The sequence below is a fragment of the Pseudorasbora parva genome, chromosome 13 (genome assembly GCF_024679245.1).
Source record: "Pseudorasbora parva isolate DD20220531a chromosome 13, ASM2467924v1, whole genome shotgun sequence".
Lineage (NCBI taxonomy): Eukaryota > Metazoa > Chordata > Actinopteri > Cypriniformes > Gobionidae > Pseudorasbora > Pseudorasbora parva.
In genome coordinates, this window is record NC_090184.1 from 24,165,340 (window position 1) to 24,186,021 (window position 20,682).

General features: G+C 36.7%; 3 protein-coding genes across 4 annotated transcripts; 2 read left to right on the forward strand and 1 right to left on the reverse strand.

Moving 5' to 3' along the window:
* Positions 1-1,445: 1,445 nt before the first annotated feature.
* Positions 1,446-2,963, forward strand: gstt1a (glutathione S-transferase theta 1a). Its single transcript, XM_067412600.1, has 5 exons — positions 1,446-1,602; positions 1,816-1,903; positions 1,988-2,138; positions 2,335-2,511; positions 2,590-2,963. Exons 1-5 carry the CDS (start codon positions 1,491-1,493, stop codon positions 2,788-2,790), a joined length of 729 nt encoding a protein of 242 aa, XP_067268701.1. The 5' UTR covers positions 1,446-1,490; the 3' UTR covers positions 2,791-2,963.
* Positions 2,964-4,186: 1,223 nt separating this feature from the next.
* LOC137038155 (taste receptor type 2 member 129-like) lies at positions 4,187-5,152 on the reverse strand. Its single transcript, XM_067412601.1, has one exon. It carries the CDS (start codon positions 5,150-5,152, stop codon positions 4,187-4,189), a length of 966 nt encoding a protein of 321 aa, XP_067268702.1.
* Positions 5,153-7,905: 2,753 nt separating this feature from the next.
* Positions 7,906-20,664, forward strand: p2rx7 (purinergic receptor P2X, ligand-gated ion channel, 7). 2 transcript variants are annotated; one of them, XM_067413572.1, is made up of 14 exons: positions 7,906-7,925; positions 8,066-8,237; positions 14,271-14,418; positions 14,560-14,631; positions 14,758-14,830; positions 15,149-15,242; positions 15,489-15,569; positions 15,739-15,880; positions 17,422-17,558; positions 17,637-17,727; positions 17,804-17,869; positions 17,965-18,069; positions 18,200-18,307; positions 19,417-20,664. In XM_067413572.1, exons 2-14 carry the CDS (start codon positions 8,119-8,121, stop codon positions 19,969-19,971), a joined length of 1,791 nt encoding a protein of 596 aa, XP_067269673.1. In that variant the 5' UTR covers positions 7,906-7,925; positions 8,066-8,118; the 3' UTR covers positions 19,972-20,664. The 2 variants fall into 2 exon arrangements, with proteins under 2 accessions (XP_067269673.1, XP_067269674.1); XM_067413573.1 differs by lacking the exons at positions 7,906-7,925; positions 8,066-8,237 and having other exon boundaries at positions 14,348-14,418; positions 14,560-14,617; positions 14,758-14,930; positions 19,417-20,413.
* Positions 20,665-20,682: the final 18 nt, after the last annotated feature.

Here is a 20,682-nt window from a genome sequence, read left to right on the forward strand (position 1 = left end):
CATTTAAAATCCAAACTGCACGCTGAAACATGACCTCACTGTAATTTCAGATAAATCTCTATAATGGTTTTAAGAAGCTCCCTGGCTATATGTTATATACTTAAAATTAACTTTTTTGTAATGTAGCATATATCTGATAGCAACAAGATAATGTTACAAAAATTCGGAAGTGACATCTAGATATATTCACCCTTGAAAATGCATTGATTGACATAGTAGATAACCATAGCACATGGCAAAAATATAGCATGTCAAAATATGCATTAAGCAATGAAAATAAATAGAGACATTTTTTTTTTTAGTTGAGCCTTTTGCTTGCACATTACATCAGCACTTTACTAGAGCAACCTTATTAATTCAGGGCACCCTTGGTGATCAGATTTTTGAGAAATGTATGAACAGAATAAATATTCTTTCTATTCAGAGAGAAAGAAAGCCAAAAACTGGTTTGGAACGATACATTAATTCAGTATTTTTGGTCCATTATTTTAGAATGGGTTTTGCGCCATCATGTGGCATATGTGTTCAATTAAATGTGTCCAATAAGGCTACACATAATAATGTTTATGTTCTCTATCAGATCACGTCAAGTCCATAGGTCAAGTCACATGAATTCTCATTTTATGTGAAGCAGATTTTGATGCTGCAGATTTCTCTAAAAGAAAAAATAAGACTTGAATATGAATTTTAATCTGCATTGCTGAAATTACAGTAATAGGAGAAAATGCATGCACTGGGGGTAAAAAGATGATTGAATTAAGGGTCTTTGGGAATTCATGCACGAAACAGGAAATAAATCTAAAAGCTATTTTGCTTATGAAATTGTCTAAATCGAAATGTCCAGCATTCTATAGCCTAATAGTAATAAATAATACTTAGGCCTACCTTTAAATTTTGGATTACTGTAATAATTTTAGTGATTAAAATGTAAACTGCACAGGAGTGAGGAATTGTTACGGACTGTTATAAGACTTTGGACTATTACAGCAATCCCAAAATACACAGAAGTCGTGTTAACCATTAGCCTACAGTTTGGGGGAAAGTGCACACATAGCATTAGGCTAATTGAAGCTTTCACGATGTAAAACACATTCTGCCTTGAATTTAGGTAAATTGACTTGAAAAAGAACGAAATTAGTAATGTAGGACACTCAAGTAATGTGAAAATATTCTGTCATCATGACATACTGATCTTATAATTCTTTACAGTGCAGTTTCTTCACAGTTTTACAGGCCTCGCTCTCATGCCTTCGCCATATCTCATGGCAATTCTTCATGACATGCGCGTTTTTTCTCAGCTCTTGCCATTTGTCTTTGATCAATAGCACGTAATTAAATAAACGAAGCGCACAGCCACACTATTGTAAACTAATTTGAGGTGTCGCAGGAACATTGTACTACTGACCCCTTGAGGGAGGAGCATTAACACAGAACATATATGAGGAGGATGAGACGCGGGGAAATCTCTTCTTGGACACTTCCCAGTAAAAATGCCACTGGAGCTGTATCTCGATCTGCATTCCCAGCCATGCCGCTCAGTCTTCCTATTTGCCAAGATAAATAAAATTCCCTTTGAGTTCAAATCCGTGGATTTATCTGCAGGTGATTCATTTTTGTTTTATTTTAGCTGCTTTTGTGGAGTTCTGCTCTGTTTTATCTGACCTGATTTCTTTACATCATGTATTTAGCCTTGGCTGATTCAGTGATATACAGTATTTGTTGACTCATCAGCTTATTCCATCATGCATGCAAAAAGCATTTGTGTATGTTCTGCATTAGGCATCAAAACAATTTAGTTTTTCTCTGTGCACAAAGGTGAACATTTTGGAGAGGAATTTGGCAAGGTCAGCATTATAAGGAAAGTACCTGTTCTCAAAGATGATGATTTTATTCTCACAGAGAGGTATGTTGTTTCCCTGATTTTTTACATTTGACACATGCTTGAATTTCCTAGCCTACTAAGTAAGACTTTATACTTTTTATATAGTATAGCTATACTGCAGTACTTGGCAGCGAAACATCACACTCCTGAACACTGGTATCCAGCTGATCTGCAGAAGCGTGCACAAGTCGACGAGTTTCTGTCCTGGCAGCACACAAACATAAGAACTCATGGGTCAAAGGTCTTCTGGTTCAGGGTAAGATTTGCTGTTTAATCATTAGGTCACTTGTTGAGTCTGTGTATTTATTGACTAAATTGCAACCTCTTTTTTTGCTGTTTACTTATTATCTAATACATATATTATCTTGTAACTGTCTCGATATGTCATATTTGACTAAATGGTTTACTTACTCAGATGTTGTGCTGTAACTGACATTTTCCAACAATTCTAGGGGGTCTTACCTGTGGTCACAGGCACCCCGGTGCCCAAGGACAAAATGGATGCTGCCTTGGAGGACCTCAATGTGTCTCTGAAGATATTTGAGGAGAAGTTTCTGCAAAGCAGACCCTTTATAATTGGAGAGAAAATATCTCTGGCTGATCTTGTAGCCATTGTGGAGATGATGCAGGTACATCCTGTACATTTGATTTCCTAATGTTTAACTTTAACATGACATATTGACCCATTCTGTTTGTGTGTTTTGAAGCCGGTCGGTACAGGTCTGGATGTGTTTCAAGGCAGACCTGCTCTGAGTGCCTGGAGAGACAGAGTGAAGAAGGAGATTGGTGTGGAAGTCTTCGACGAAGCCCATAAGGTTATAATGAATGTTGATACACTGCCACAAAACTTTGAAAACAAGGGTTTACCTGAGTTTCTCAAGCTGAGGATACAGAAAATGTTTAACTGAGTCTGTTTTGCATGGTCTAATAGTTTTATGTTTAAACATAGTTTTCATCAAGTTTCTGTGCAGTAATATGGTGGACCAGCTTAAATATGGATTAGGAAATAATAGAATAGCGAAATCACTGTATTCAAAATAAAAACACTATATTAAAATGCCTTCATTTATGCAATCATTCATACATTTATCAGGGTGTGTTTCCTTGGGGTCCAACCCATGACCTTTGGCACTGGTGGTGCCATGCTAAAATCCCTCTCAAGGAAAGTTATTTCACACTATGGCCATATTTGCAACACCTCGAGGCTGCTATTTTGGTCATACAAGACCAACTCATATATCTACTTGAATGGGGAAATCCTGAAAAAGCTGCTTGCTGAACAAGAAATCTGACATGAACTGTCTCATAAATATTGTTTATTAAAAAGTGCTGATTTCAGGCTGGCTAAGCCAATGCACATGTGCAATCCCAATCTTGTAACAGCAGTTGCAGTATGAAATATGAGTCATATGAGTGAAACATGTCTTTATGCAAAGTCTTTGGCCATGTTCACAAACAGTATTCATCAATCATTCAATCCATGGAAATTGTAATAATATTTGTCACAACTAAATTTATTTAACCAAGACAAAAATATCTATTGTATTACTCTAAAACAATTTATATTGGTATTATATTAAATAAATACTAACTTGTTTCTAGTTATTACGAACCAGTTTCATGGGAAAATGGGAATATTTTATGAGGTTGGACAAATTCATGTGAATTAAAGCCCATTCACACCCAGAAGGATATAACACAATATATGATATATAAAGATATATGCCTAGTTTTTTTTCTTTCTATTTTTCTATAAATTGTTCTACATTTAAAAGAATACACCACAAAATGTAAAATGTTTAAAGAATACACCAAGAGACTAAACTAAAATGATAATGGCACAGAGGAACGATATCATTTAAATCCCTTTAAAAAAACATTTTCCAGCTGATGAAAAAAAAAAATTGACATCATCAGAATTCGCTTAGCTTTAAAGATTTTGTTTTAAAGTGCCAGATGACAGAACTTGCAGTGATTGCCTATATATATATATATATAAAAAAAAGCAGATTGTTATATTGTGTGTTTGGTGTTGACGCTAAAATCATATCAAAGCAATTTGTGCATTTAAAATACGTCTAATAGCCATCCAAACACAGCCGTAACATCTAGGCTAAAACAAAGCAAAATTTGGGCTGTCAGTGAAAATTTTATAGACGTCTAATAGCCCAATAATAGTATAGTCATAGAACATGAGCATTTCAAACAAATTAAACCAGTATTCATCTAACTCAGTAAACTATTACAAATAAAAAGTGTTAGTTGTTTATAAATCAAGTCACCTAGTAAACAGCCCTTATCTTATCAAACATCCCCTGTCTCAACTGTCTGGCTTTTGCTAGATTGTTCCTGTGCCATCCTACAACAGAACAGACTCCAGAGCTTGTCTTTTAGATGCCTGTTTGAAGCTGTCAGAAGTAAAGAAGTCATGCCACTGTAAAAACTAAAGGCACTGGCTATTGTGTGGTAGGTGATAAATCCCCCGATTAACCTAATAATGATGAACAAAAACACAAGTAATAGAGTGGACAGGTAAACTCCCACCAGGGAGATGGTGAGTTTGCACACCAGGAGGTACGAGTCGGAACCTTGCACCTGGGTCTGGTTCTTCTGGAGTGCCAGCGTGTGGGCGCACAGATGGACGACCATTCTGACAGAGGTCGGCAGCATGATCATCAAAGGGATCGGGCAGAGGAGACAAATGATAGCAGCTCCGTATGCATTTTGGTTGATCTGTATAGTGAGAGAGGGCTGTGGACAGGTCATGTTAGCGATATCATTCACAGTGTAATTTTCATCCAATGAATATACAATGTCGAGTGAAAACAGAGGAATGAAACTCAAGAAGGAGAAAATGCAGCTCAGCAGCACTGCCGCGTTGATCACAGAAGAGATGTTGGTCTTCAGGGTCTGGAAGCACTCGGAGGAAAAACTCACGACTTTGATGCAGTAGAAGAGACTCAGCCATGCAATGGCCCAGAAACTGTTGAAGCTGCAAGTCATCATTAGGTACACTTGAATCCGGATAGATAACGGATATGGAGTGATGCACCAAATTTGGGGATCCTGAAAAACACCCATCACCAATGAGAAGGTGGCGAGTACCAAGGTAATGTTGCTGAAGGAGATGACGTTTAGGATCAAACCCACAGTCTGAATGGTCCTGGTCTTCAGTTGCTGTTGTATAGTAAAAATTAGGTTAAATATGTTTACAGAAACACCAACAAACACAAGTGCAACAAAAAAAAGAACGTGCCCAATGAAGGTCATTGTGTTCTCTTCAGAGAGCGAAGCACACAAACCAGACTAGAGTCCTGCAGTGAGATCTGATGAGATGTACATTGTCGAAATGAATCTCATATGCAAAGTGGCATATGCGTGAGTGAATCAGCAGGCTGTGCTCAATGATGAAAACACAAATTAGGTAAAATGAGAGAAATTCACCATGCTCATTAAAGTTCAGCTTACACAAAACAAAATTTAAAACTAGAGAACTTGTGAATTTATTGTATTGTCTTCGGTTCACTGATGGTAAATATACACAACTCATGCATGTCTTTTACACAACAAGAGTACACAACAAGATTTGATTTCACATTTATATAACAATCAGTATTGAATGCTCATGTTATGTGTGTTCAAAGTTTGCCTATTCAAATCCTTGTTTGTTTGCTATTTAGATGAATTTGGAAACATTAGGGTAAAATGCAATCTGTACAATTTTACTATTCAAATGTCCTACAAGATGAGGGGACTTGAGTGTTCCACTGTTTGGTGTCAAGTTCCTCCGCACCAAACTCACTCATCCGTGTCTTTATGGACCTTGTTTTGTGCACTGTTGTGCAGTCATGTTGGAACAGGAAGGGACCATCCACAAACTGTTCCCAAAAAGATGGGAGCAAGAAATTGTCAAAAATGTCTTGGTATGCTGAAGCATTAATAGTCCCTTTCATTGGAACTATGGGGCCAAGCCCAAACCCTGAAAAACAACCCCACCTCATAATAACCAGGCAAGGCAGGCACAATGCAGTCAGGCAAGTACAATTCTCCTGGTTACCGTGAAACCCAGACTCGTCCATCGGATTGCCAGACAGAGAAGCATGATTCGTCACTCCAGAGAACACGTCTCCACTGCTCTAGAGTCCGGTGGTATGCTTTACACCACTGCATCTGGCACTTTGCAATCCACTTTGTGATGTAAGGTTTGGATGCAGCTGCTCGGCCATATAAACCCATTCCATGAAGCTGTCTATCCACTGTTTTTAAGATAATCTGAAGGCCACATAAAATTTGGAGGTCTCTTATTGACTCTGGAGAAAGTTGGCGACTTCTGCGCACCCTGTGCCTCAGCATGCGGTGACCCCGCTCTGTGATTTTAGGTGGCCTGTGGCTGAGTTTTAGTTGTTCCCAATTGTTTCAACTTTGTTATAATACCACTTAGTAGAATATTTTGTAGTGAGGAAATTTCACAAATAGACTTATTGCGTGGGTGGTATATATACAGGTTGTATATCTCATTATCTGAACAAATATAAAGTTTATATATATATAAGCAGCCATATCACCCTGTAGCCCAAGTACCTGGATGGGAGACCAACTGGGAAAACCAGGTAGCTATTGGTAGAGGTGTTAGAGAGGCCAGCAGCTCACCCTGTGGTCTGTGTGGGTCCTAACACCCCAGTATAGTGATGGGGACACTGTACTGTCAAAGAGCACCATCTTTCGGATGAGATGTTAAATCGAGGTCCCGACTCTCTGCAGTCATTAAAAATCCCAGGATGTCCTTCGACATCGGCATCCTGGCCAAATTTGCCAATTGGCCCCTGTCCATCATGGCCTCCTAATAATCCCCATATAATGATTGGCTTAATCACTCGGTCTCCTCTCCACCAATCAGCTGGTGTGTGGTGAGCGTTCTGGCGCAATATGGCTGCCGTCGCATCATCCAAGTGGATGCTGCACATTGGTGGTGGTTGAGGAGATTCCCCCCTTCTATGAAAAGCACTCTGAGTGCCTAGAAAAGTAAAAATATTAATAAATGTAATGAATTATTATATATATTATATAATTCATTACATTTATATAGCGCTTTTCTTTTTTACAATATATATATATATATATATATATATATATATATATATATATATATATATATTGTAAAAAAGAAAAGCGTATATATATATATATATATATATATATATATATATATATATATATATATATATATAAAAAATACAGTAAAAAATTAAATATTGTGATATATTATTACAATTTAAAATAATTGTTTTTTAATTTATTATAATTTAAATTATAATTTATTTCTGTGACGCAAAGCTGAATTTTCAGGATCTTTCCTCCAGCCTTCAGTGTCTCATGATCCTATGAGGATTCATTTTCAAAGTTGGAAACAGTTCTGCTGCTTAATATTTTTTCATAACCTTTGATACTTTTTTTTGGTAATACTTTGATGAATGAAAAGTTAAAAAAAAGAAGAAAAAAAGAAGCAAATGTTTTTAAAATAGAAATCTTTTGTAACAACAATCTTTATTTTATTTTATATTATAAATCAATAATTTTATACAGTAAGGACGTGTTAAATTTATAAAAATTGATAGTAAAGGAGATTTATATTATTTTAAAATATGTTTTTATTTTGAATAAATGCAGTTCTTTTGAACCTTTTATTCATCAAATATATTAGGCAGCAGAACTGTTTCCAACTCTCATAATAAATCAGAATATTAGAATGATTTGTCTGAAGGATCATGTGATAGACTGGATGTCACATGACACTGAAGACTGGAGTAACGATCCTGAAAATTCAGCTTTGCATCACAGAAATAAGTCTAATATATAGTGTATAGTAATATAAAATAGTAATATAGTATATAGTCTAACACAGTGACCACATATTTTAGTCTAACACAGTGGCCTCAAAACAAAACAACGCATTTTTAATTATTATTCCTGCCAAAAATAATCTTTAAAATAACAAAAATTTAGAGCAGGTATAAGATTATTGCTTTTGAAAGAAGTCTCTTATGTAGGTTGCATATCTCATTATCTGAACAAATATAAAGTTGAAGATTATATTTGTCTCAGTGAAAAGTATTTCTCCTTCCCAAGAAAGAGTACTGGCTTCCTGACCATGTGACCTTTTTGTTATGCGCTTGCTCCACACAGCTGCACTCCTCAGACTGCAGTCATTCTTCTCCTGTGTTTACCAATTCACCGCCATGCCTTGCATACTACTGAACCTCTGTGAATATGACACTCAAAAACTCGTCAAAATCAAGAGCGTCAGACTTGGGTCTCTGAAATGGACCTTCAACGGAGTGATCTTGATGTTTATTTGGTAAGTATTCCTTTCTTTCTCTGCTGTTTTTCATGCTTGACGCCCCCACATCATTTGATAACAAGAGCTCATTCATGTGCATGCAGCGATAGTAGACCAGGTTGAAATCGCAAAAATGTGCCTAAATAAAAATCCTCAGGCATTTTTTAGTAAAAGTTGGCAAATAGACTATTCTATGGTTATTTTTTATGCTGAATCCATTTTTGCTGTTTGCCAAGCTGTATCTCTTATGTGAAACTCAGTAGAGTGTAAAATCCAAGATGACCGCCTCATTCACCATTATGAGCAAATTTCTCAGCACTGGCTCAAAGATAAACAGTTTTTATTGTGATATAGCATTTATTGAGTAAAAGACACAAACTGAATAGTCAGAACAAGTTAGTCATTCTGTCTTACAATATTTCTGGTAAACACTGACCTGTTATTTTGTGTATTTGAGTATGTCCATGTAAGAACATCAACATCATGCTGGTGACAGCAAAAGGCCTTTTATGTTAAGAGTGTTTATTACTTTTCAACATTTACATGTCCATGTAAACAAGTTTAAGGACTGAAATTTAACAATTTACCAACACATATCACAGTAATGTGTCACACCACTAACATTAGCTTTGAACAGATAAAGAAAATAAACGCAGAAAATAAACATGGCCTACAAACATGGCCTAAATATACCTCATGAAGTTGGACATAACATTAGCTGAATAATAACTAAAATATGAACTGCATGGCATAAAACAGTTCATGTTATTTAAACAATGTTATTCAGTTCAGCAATTGCTACATTCTGCATCACTTGTCTTGCACTTGCATGCAGCAGAGCAACGCAGACGAGACTTTTTACATTTACATCGTGCACTCATACATCTTGAGGCGCAGCTGCAGCTGATCAATTCCAAACAGTAGTCTGGGACTGGAGGAAGTGACATCAAGATGGGATGCAGTGTAGAATCTTCCAGTCTCCACCCCATTGTCTCTGGCGGAGGAAGGACAGGATACCGCTTGTTTGCTTGGCGCCACAAAGCAGTTTGGTAATGTGCTCGACGGATGTGAAACGACAGTGCATCACTGGTTGGTGGTAGGCTTTCTGGAGCTCGGGACTGTACAAACAGGAGTTCCCTTGCCTTGTTCACGCTGGTTACGTTGGGTGTGCGATATACCTTGCACACAAATAATTCAGCGTCTTTCACAGTTTGATCATCCAGTTCGCCTTGACCTATGCCTGTGAGCAGATGATGATGTTCTTTGAAAACTTTCCAGCATGTTTTCTTCCCATGTCCTAGTAGGTATGATGTTGTATCACAACCAGTCAAGGCATGAAATGCAATGATGTCTTCCACTGCACAGTCATCAAGCAAAAGTTGTTCCACAATTGAGTGAATTGGGATATATTTCCTTTTTGTAGCTGTACCTGCCTTCATCCAAATCTTTGAACAGGGCATCTTAGGAAAATGGGCCAGAAGCAGGACAAGGACATCTGTATCTCTTGCAGCAACCACAATGCTTGAGGATTGGTTTTCCATACAATGAAGAACAATTCTGGTGTCTGCTTCTTCATGGCGAGCTCTAAGGTTTTCTGTAATCACTGTTGGGTCAGAGGACTCCACCCTCTCCTCATCTGTAAAACCACCAGAGACAACTATGCACTTGTTGACAGGAGCTTTCAAAATCAGTTGTTGTGACAGGAAATTTGCCAAATCTGCTTTGTTCTCAGGATGTGCCATGAAGTTTTCCCACTTGGGTGGAAGTGGAACATCTCGGTTCTCAATCAGCCGACGGATGGCCACTATTCCTTGGCCACGCCTTGTCCTTGTGCCAGATTTGATTGATGTTTGATAATACCTATCAAATACAACATCTATTCTTTTGAAAGCTGTACCTGATTGAAGTACAGTTGACGTAAATGTATCAGCAAGGTCTCCAAATGTAATAGCCTTCTGTGGTTTTCCAATTGAACAGACCAGTGCTTGGCCATCGATGATCAGTGTTGCTGTTGGACCAAGGTCCTCAACTGCAACACTTGGAGCACATGCTACTTGTGCAGTAAGGACATCACACAGATTTGCTTTGCTTCCCGAGCGTAGTTCTCCATTGCTCTCTGCCAAAGCTTGTGGAACAGTTAACAGTTCGTGGCTAAGTATATCTGAAAGATTAACCTGGCGGCCACTTTCGTAAGCTGTGATTAGTCTCTGCATAATTTTTCGGTCTGCTTTGATGGATTTTTCAGCACCTTTGTGCTTGGAATCCTTGTGTGTTACTTCATAAAGTGAAGCAAATGAACGCGATTTTTGTTTTGGCAGAGGATCTCGAAATTGGACCTTTCTTGGCTCTGGACCAAGGAGCCTTTCTTCAATGAACTTATCCAGCTGTTGCTTGCCTTTTGTCTGAACGCTCAAAAGGTCTTGCTCAATTTCCTTGGTGGCAACATCTTTAGTTGCAATGTTCTGCAGGTCATCACACATCTCTCCTGAGAAGAGCTTGTATGACTTAAGGGTTTGCAGGAGGCTGTCCTCAGTCTGTCTGTCTTGTGTCTGCCTCGATTGGTAAGATTCGTTGTGTGAGTATTCATCTTCAAGAACAAGACCATAAACATTTCTTGTTTCATTGGCAATGTGAGAACGCAGGTTGTAAGAGAGTGCCCATCTACTCAATGCAGACGAGGTCTTGGTAATACCTATAATTCCACCTCTCTTTTTCCCGATGCCGTTCAGCCATTCTTGACTCTGGTCAGGGTCCACTTCATTGAATGGTTGGCCAGTGCGTTTAACAACAAAGTTCCCTTTATCAAATTCTTCCTGGACTTCTGGGGGGAGTTGATGCATCTCGCTAATGTAGATTGTTCCCCAACGAGCATAGTTGGTGTGCCCGTATGTCATGAAGAAAGGAATCATTCGCTGGAAGGAATGCAAGTGCAATTTCCAATTGCCTTCTCGTTGAGCACGAGTAAACATCAACAAGATCTCCACCATCTCCATGTAGCTCCACCAAAATCTGAAGTTCGGATTCATGTTTGATTTCTCAAAAGAAGACAGAATATTAAGGAACTCTTTGGTAGCCAGGAATGTGAGTAGATCTTCAATGTCTTCGCTGCTTGATTTCTCTTCTAGTGTCTGCTTCAGAGCTTGATTTTCATTTTGGATGAAGTTCATGAGTTTTGGCATTAGGATTCTCCACATTGCTTGGATCGTGATTTTATGTGCACGCATTGCCTTGGAGTAAGACTTTCCTTTGCCGAGGATGACTTGTTCTGCTGTACCTGGACCAAAAACTCCACTTTCAATCCATGCTTGCATCAAACCAGACGATTGCATGTGTTTTCCAATCACCTTCAGGAAGATTAGAGATGTGTGCAGGCCACCCATTCTGATGATCAGAAAATCCTGATATTCATCTTTTGCCCATTTGAGTTCCATAAGCTTACAGTAAAGTGCTTCGTCAACTGTAAGGACCACGTGTTGTTGACCAAGTGCTGTTGCAATGTGTCTGCATCTCTGTATTACTGTGTTGAGTGTGTCGAGTTCATGGGCGGGAGCTTGTACAATTGGCATATAGCCAATACTTGTGACCTCTGAGTTGGTCGTGCAGATTTTCTGATTGAAATTGGTCCAACCTGTCTTAATATCTGCATCTTGCCGTTTGACGAAAAACGCTATGTCCTTGGCAAGTGCTACACATGCCGATGGATTATCAAGGAGTTCTTCATTGTACCATTCCTTGTTGGTTTGTATAATTGATCCTGGTTCTGTTTTTCGTGTCATAACTGCAGCTGGAGAAAGTTGTTCCATGATTTCAGGAACTTGAAGAGTAGTCTTTGTAGATGGATGGAGATCATTTAGTCCCATATCTGCTTCTGGACCTCTCTGCCAACCAGCGACTTGAGTTGCATGAAAGCTGTTTTTACCATCGAAACTGCTATCATTGATGTCAATATTGTCACATGTGAAGTGCACAAATCTGTCGGGTACAAAGTTTGGTGGAACCACTGCTCCTGTATCCATGTCCATTGTACGAAGTGTGCTCTCTGCCAAAGCTGTATCAACCTGTTTTAAGTTGTTGTAGCTTATGACATGACCAGCCTTGTGAAACAGCTCAACAAGTTCTTTTGATCTGGTAGCTTGGTGCAATGTGCTTGCTAGACCAAGATGCTTGGGAGTCCAGTGTTTACCGCAACTGACATTGTACACTAGGTCTTGAGCAACACTAAGAATCTTACTTTGAGTGTCATCTTTTTTATTTTGAGTAGCTTCATCATCATGATCCACTTCTAAGAGACCCTGTCCACCAAACATTAAGCGAAGGAACATGAAGAGGCTCTCTGGAACGCATGATATCATTTCCTCTTCGCTTACTACAAAACCTTTGTATGCTGGTTGTGCAAGTATGTCACTTCTCAGTTTTAATGCAACGTGGATCAATTCCATGAACCATTCAGGGGCCGTGTATTTTGGTATCAGTGAAGGTTCTTTAGGTTCTGATAGCAGGGTTGTCAAAGGGACATGTCCAAATTCTACTGGAACAAGCAGTATTTCCCGTTCTAGGTTGATGAAGTCATATGTATTCCTTAGCCGTTGTTCAAGTTTCTCTCTGAAGGTCGACCTTCTGCTTAGGTAAGAGGGGCGGATGGTTACCTTGCCAATTTCTGCCAAAGCACAGTATCTTTTCCAAACCTCAGACAGTTCATAGACGTTTGCGTCTTTTGCTGCACACGTCAATTCATCAAAAAGCCATTCCATGGCTAAATCTGATGATGAGGAATTTTCTTTAGTCTTCGTGGTTTTCCGGAGGAATGTCATATAGCACGGAGTGTGATACCTTCCTTCTGCTGCAATGAGGTCACTGATGCTAGCAAGATGGACTGAAAGGATCTGGTCATATTTTGAGGCTGCCAATATTCGATCACTCATGTTCATTGTTGAGACCATGGAAAGTCTAACCTTGGAGTTCACTTCCTGGCAGAACATGCAGGCATTCCAGTTCATGGTCACAATAGAACTCCTTGTCAATGTTGGTGGATTGCTTGGACCAGCACCTTTATCCACATCTGCAGATTTTTCACTGGACTTTGGTTGCAGCCTGGAAATGTGGCTTTTACTAGTAAAAGACGCATAGCAGAAGCGGTGCCAGACCACGTGCTGTTCTGTGTTCTGGACAAGAAGCACTCTGTCAATTGTTTCTATGTGTTGAGGATCGTGAAGCTTTCCTCTACTTTGTGCAGCAGCTTTTAGTGTCAAAAGTCCCTGTTCTGTCGCATTGTATAGCTTATCTTTCTTGGATTCTTGGCATATAATGCAAGTATCCAATGACATTGACCGGTCAGGCTTCAAACTGCACACAGCTTCCATAATGGTGATCTTATAATCTGACCAACTTCATGGGTACAATTCCACAACTGAAAATATTTTGTGTCGGTTCATGTCGCTCTTTGCATATAGAAATTAATTCTGATGAAAAATAAGATGTGTGGAAATAAATGCAGAAAGTAATAGAAATAGAAAGTAGAATAAAAAACCTCTTGGATAACTCCAAACTCAATTCGCACACTTTGATCCAAAGACAATAGTATGCATGTGACTCCAAACAAATGACTTAGATATTCTGTTTGTCCATTTGAAAAATAAGGATAAAAACTGAAATTTTCATGACTACAATGAGAAATAATGCAATTACCATTGTCACATACAAGTATCTTAATTCCCACCTAAATAAACTTTCTATACCTGTTAATTGGTGTTGCGCATGATGTAAAGATTTAAAAAATGGAATTTCCTGACATTTTAGAGGTCATCTCGGAATTTGCGCTCTACTTAGTTTCAAATAAGAGATACAGCTTGGCAAACAGCAAAAATGGATTCAGCTTAAAAAATAGCCCTAAAAAAGTCTGTTTGCCAACTTTTACTCAAAAATGCCTGAGGGTGTCACATTATCTGAAAATCGACCTAGTCTATAGTGGCATTTACACGTGTTATGATGTACTGACGAAAATTAGACTCTTCGTTTGCAGTCCTAAGTCAGTCTTATATCTTTACTCTTCAGCATCATGATGCTATGGAATAAAGAATATCAAGAGTATGATCTAGTAGTCAGTTCAGTCACCACAAAGGTGAAGGGAGTGGCAAATATATCTATACCAGACATTGGACAAGTTGTGTGGGATGTGGTGGACTACAGTGGACCATCTCAGGTAACACTACCACCATTTATTATACATTTTCATACCACAAAAAATAAGAAAGGTCTTATGCACATTTTGGCTTGAATTTCAATAACACTTTAATATAATGCAATAAGTAATGAAAGGTTGTTCTTTTTTTTATTTTGGTAGGGAAAAAACTCTTTCTTTGTTGCAACAAATGTCATAGTCACAAAGAACCAAAAACAAGGTAATTGCCCTGAGGTAAGTGGAGTTATTTCTCAAGTCTTGAATATTTATTTCCATTGTGGCCCATTATATTAAGTGATGATTTGCTCTCCACTGTCCGAATTCAATCCATTCAACAGATGTTCCTATGTTCTACTTCAGGTCTTACCACATGGAAAACAGTGTCGAACAGACAAAGACTGCGAGAAAGGGTTTTCTGACCAACATAGCCATGGTAATGGAGATGTAATTTGTGTCCTGTATGGCTCTGGATTTGTTATGCAGCTTTAGAGAAAATATTTCAATGCCAGACCAAACAATCAATCAATCAATCAATCAATCAATCAATCAATCAATCAATCAATCAATCAATCAATCAATCAATCAATCAATCAATCAATCAATCAATCAATCAATCAATCAATCAATCAGTCAGTCATTTTTAAAAATATTTTAATATTTCTAAAACAAGCTGTATTTTTTCAGTGAAAGCCTAAACTATTATCTGAAGCCTTATCATGAGCTGAGATCTGTTCCTGTGTTTGTCTCTAAGGTATTCAAACAGGTGCCTGTGTGAAGATGGACATACTTAGGAAAACATGTGAAGTTACAACTTGGTGCCCCATTGAGAACAAGAGGAATCCCAGGTTCTGTAATGTGCAATAAAACTTACTTACAAAACACGTACTGGGAAGCAAATCTATTTGGCAATAGAGAAATTCTGCTTAACAAGTAAAACAGCTGGCAATACATTTCAGACTTCCCAGTGCTGCCATAGAAACCTTTGAGGAACCTGTTTGAGGAACATGCACTTTTATTTGCCATTTTTACATAAACTGAATATCTGTTTACGGATGTTTTCTTATGTCAGGCTTTCATTTCTGTTTCCCCAGACCTGCTCTTTTAGCATCTGCAGAAAATTTCACTGTGATGATCAAGAATAACATCAGATTTCCAGCCTTTAATTACATAAGGTAGTACATAAGTTGTACAGTAGTTGTACAGCATTTATAGCACAAATGTTGGTGCATTAACATTCTATAAGCATATGTGAACTGTTAGCCATATTTGAAGTAAATGCTAGCCTGAAGGAAGCCCACAGTAATTGATAATGTTGGCATCAATTTATCTATTTTTTCTTAGAAGAAACATCCTCCCTGAAATGAAGGACACTGACCTTAAAGGCTGCATCTATAACAAGTACAAAAATCCGTACTGCCCGGTTTTCCGTTTGGGAGACATGGTTAATGAGGCCAAGGAGAACTTTTCAGAGATGGCAGTGGAGGTAAAAGTCTCTAAAAAAGGCTGCATTTATCTGATCAAAACAGCAATATTGTGAAATATTTGTACTATTTAAAGTAACTGTTTGCTTTTCTAATGTATTTTAAAATGTAATTTATTCCTATGATGGCAAAGCTGACATTACTCCAGTCTTAAGTGGCACATGCAGTGTTATTTCAGTTTTTGTTAACATTCTTTTTAATTAGATTTTTTTTTATTAATAATGTTTTTTTAAATGTCTATATATATATTTATTGCTTTATTTTTTGGGGGTACTTTGAGGCTCGCAGAGGAAAGTAAATAAAAATAAAAATATTGCTTTGGCAACTAGCTGAAATAAAGTAATAATGCATAAGGTAAAAGTAATTTTGTTTTAGTTAATGTTACTTTTTGTTAGTAACCCTGGTCGCATGAACCTTCAGATATCATTCTAATATGCTGATTTGGTGCTTAAGAAACATTTCATATTATTATCAATGCTAAAAAACATATTTTTAATATTTTTATGGAAACTGATAAACATTTTCAGGATTTTCAGATGACTAAAAAGTTCAGAAGAACAGCATTTATTTAAAATAGAAATCTTATGTAACATTTTACAAGTCTTTACTGTCCATTTTGATCAATTTAATGCATCCTTACTAATTAAAAGTATTAATTTAAAAAAAGGCTATGATGCCCATTTGTAAATTAATTATAGCCCTATTTATACTAATTTCTATATTATAGTATTGCCATTCTATAAATATATGTATACAGATTCATTAAGAACTGAAGTGCATAATAAGATTGCAGTTATAGTTACATTTATATATTATTTTTTATAATTATTTCTTTCATTTGATTTGTCAATGTGCATGCTCATAATCCATTATACACTGATTTCTAAATGATAAAATAGTACAGATAGTAAGTATTAATGATTTTAGTTTTTTCCCCCATTATTTTATTACAATAATTCATTAGTTACATTTACAAGTAAACAACGTAAAATGCATAATTAGCACATCATCAAGATTTCTTAACATTTACTTAAGGAAAATTGCGTCCTATGTTTTCTTTACTTAATGCCATCAATGATGCATTTATAGAGGTTAGTAACTGTATTATTACTCACAATAAGTATTTATAAGAACACAACATAGCTATTAATAACAATATATTCACTTGGTATTTGACAGAATTAAATCTGAATTACTAAAAAGTCATTATAACGTTATAGCAATGCAGGTTGCATCTTTATAAATACAGTACATTCATGGAACCATACTACTAACTAATTAATACTTATAAATCAGTTTAAAATTGATTTATGAATGTAATTATAGTTTTTTTATAATGTAGTACACGTCTTAATGAGTCTCTATAAATATGTTTATAAAATAGTAATACTTAATTATTAAAAAGTATGAATTGAGTAATTAATTATAAGCATGGTCTTCAAAGAAAGTGTTACCAAAAAATATTGCTGACCTCAAAGTAACTTATGAACAGTAGTGTATTTCCCTTGTCCATTTTTCATTGCTGGTAGTATCTGTTTCACAGGGTGGTGTGATTGGGATCCAGATCAACTGGGACTGTGACCTGAACCGCATCTTTCACAGCTGTCTGCCCAAATACTCATTCCGTCGCTTGGATGAAAAAGAAAGCAACCGAACCCTGTACCCTGGGCTCAACTTCAGGTGTGAACAACTGAAAATCAAACTGAAAAGTTTGTGAACTCTTCCACTGCCCTTTCCTAAAGATATTATTTTTTGTAGGTTTGCGAGATACTCTACAGTGAACGGTGTGGAGCAGAGAACGCTCTTTAAAATGTATGGCATTAGGTTTGATGTGATGGTGTTTGGGAAGGTGAGATCATATTGTCATAACTTTGCAGGAGTTCTTTATATTTTAACACACAAAGAGTTCTCTATATTCTTCACAGGCTGGAAAGTTCAGCATCATTCAGCTAATCATCTACATTGGCTCCACGCTCTCATATTATGCTCTCGTGAGTAACCCTAAGCCTTCAGTTGGCGAAAAAAAGAGTTTGACTTAATAAAGTATACTTATATATTACAATATTTATAATTCAGTTTTCTTTAGACAACTGTATTCCTGGACTGGCTTATTGGGACTGGCTGTTACTCCAAAGAGGCAAAGCAGACCTACACTGAGAGGAAGTTTGAGGCCATTCAGGACCGAGAAGAGGTGAATACGCATTAAAAACTCGCTTTGTTGTGTGGCAGATTTTTTTTTTTTACAATGTTAATAGTTTATACAAGCTTTAACTGGGATTCTGTATGTATGAATCTAGCTTGTACTAATGTGTCTGTTGCAGTGCTTCCTTTGTGTGTCATTTGTGGATGAGGACAAGTTAAGGGTGGTGAAAAAATCCAGAAAGAAAAGACTACAGGAGACGAAACCCCTTTCCTTTCATCAGCGCAAAGTAAGATCCCCATATTATATTGTCAGACACCTGCCAGTAAATGAATGCTTGTTGTGAAATCTTTATTAAAGATTTCACAACAAGCATTCATTTACTGGTCACCCAAAAAAATTAAGTCACCCAAAAAAATTAAGTTCTGTCATCAGTTGAAAAAGGTTTTGGTGAACCTGTTATTTAAGCAACAATATTGTAAAATTGTAAATGACAAAATCCTGTGCACCATCAGTGAATCTTTTACATTGGGTTGCATTCGTTTTATAAAATTGTGAAAATGATCAGCAAGCAGCATGTACCATTACGCAAAACATGCTGACAAGTGTTTTATGAGTCAATACAATGGACTGTATATACTGATAATTGTATAAAATTTGTTAATTTTTCTAGGGTTTTTTTTGTAAAAAAAAAAAAAAAAAAAAGTTTAATTTGGTTAGGGTAAGTAAATTATGATTTTCATTTTTTTGGTCAGACTATTGAATTAATGTTATTCGTTTAAATAATTTTGAATTTTTTTTTTTTTTTTAATTACGTTCTAATTTTATTTAAAGATTTATTTTTATTTTTATTAGAATTAGTTTTTTAATGTCTGTATATTTTAATTTTATGTTTGTTTCAGTTAGTTGCCTCCAACTAGCTGAAATAAAATAAATACTTCTTTATAATTTCTTAAATTTATTTCAGTTATTTCATTTTTTTTTAAAAAATGTTTTAATTTAGTTTAGGGGCTGTTTACACAATATCATTTTCAATTAAAAATGGAAAACTTTTAACCATATATTTCCGCGACAGGCATTTTGGAGGCCTGAAAATGCATACTTTTAAAAACTTTTTGCAAATTACAAAAACATGATTTTTTGAAAACGATACTTCATGTACATTAAGTGTTCAGTCTATACGTGGAGTTTTTTTCTTCGAAGTGACATCGCCAACTACTGGCCTGGATGCATAATACAGTGTTTTTAATCGTTTTTGCCGATCCATGTGAACAGGGATCGTTTTGACAATATTACGTCTGTAAACAATAAAACGCAAAAGGAAAAACTTTTTTAGTACATATGTTGTGTAAACATACCCTTAGTTAACTTTAATAGCCCTGGTCTCTTCTCTATCAGAATGATTTGGCGAGCATGAAGACTCTGATGAGTGTTCTGCAGTGTGGCCAAAGCAGAAGCGAGCCGGTACAAAATGGCAAGAGTGCTGGGCTTATGGTAGATGAAGACCTTCCCAGACGGCGGCGTAGCGGACAGAGCACAGAAACACCATTACTGGAGACGTCACAGTCTGGGTGTCCGGCCTGGTGTCAGTGTGGCTGCTGCCGGCCTTCAGACATCCTGCAGGAGCAACTGTGCTGTCGATCAGAAAAAGGGCGCTGCATAACTACCTCTCCGCTCTTTTCAACACTGGTTGTCAGTCGATCCACCCTGGAGACCTCTTTGTTTTATGTGGATCCCCTAGCAGAGCTGCAAGAGGGTGCTCAGCTACGCCATGCTGCCTATGCTCAATTCATTAGATGGCGGTTTGGTGACAGCACACCCAGAGACGCTATTCCAGTAATACCCAGTTGCTGTATATGGAGGATAAGAGCAGAATACCCAAGCCCTGATGAGAAATACAGTGGCCTTAGACTCTATCAGGCCGTACCATCTCAGACAGAATTCAATAGATAACAGACTTTATTTGTTTCATGATTACATTTTCAATCAGAATGACAAGGGAATGATACTAACTACGATCAAAAATACAGAATATAAGTCATTTTTACTATTTTAACCTGCAAAGCAAGCAATGTATTATATTAACCACAACAGAAAATTCTGAAGAAGCATGACCATGTCATTAAGTTTTTACTAACACAGATGCCTATGAACTAAAAACAATGAATCCAGAGGTCAAGCATGTACAGCCAAACTGGTTTTCTAATGATTTACATTGATAAACTCACATCAAACTGTAATACATAAAGTCTGTTAAAATGTGTATTAATCAAATGTGATGGATACAATTTAGTGTACACTACTGTTCAAAAGTTTGTGGTCAGTAAGATTTTTTTTTAAAGAAATGAATAATTTTCAGGAAGGATGCACTAAAATTGATAAAAAATATTGTGCTGCCGAAAAATTTCACAAAAATATTAAGCTGTTTTAAACTTTAATAATAATAATAATAAATGTTTCTTGAGCAGCAAATCAGAATATTAGAATGATTTCTGAAGGATCATTTGACAGTGAAGACTGGAGGAATGATGCATAAAATTCAGCTTTGCATCACAAATAAATTGCATTTTAAAATATATTAAAATAGAAAACGCTTATTTTAAATTTTAATAATATTTCAGAATACAGTTTTTCTGTATTTTTGAACAAATAAATGCAGCCTTG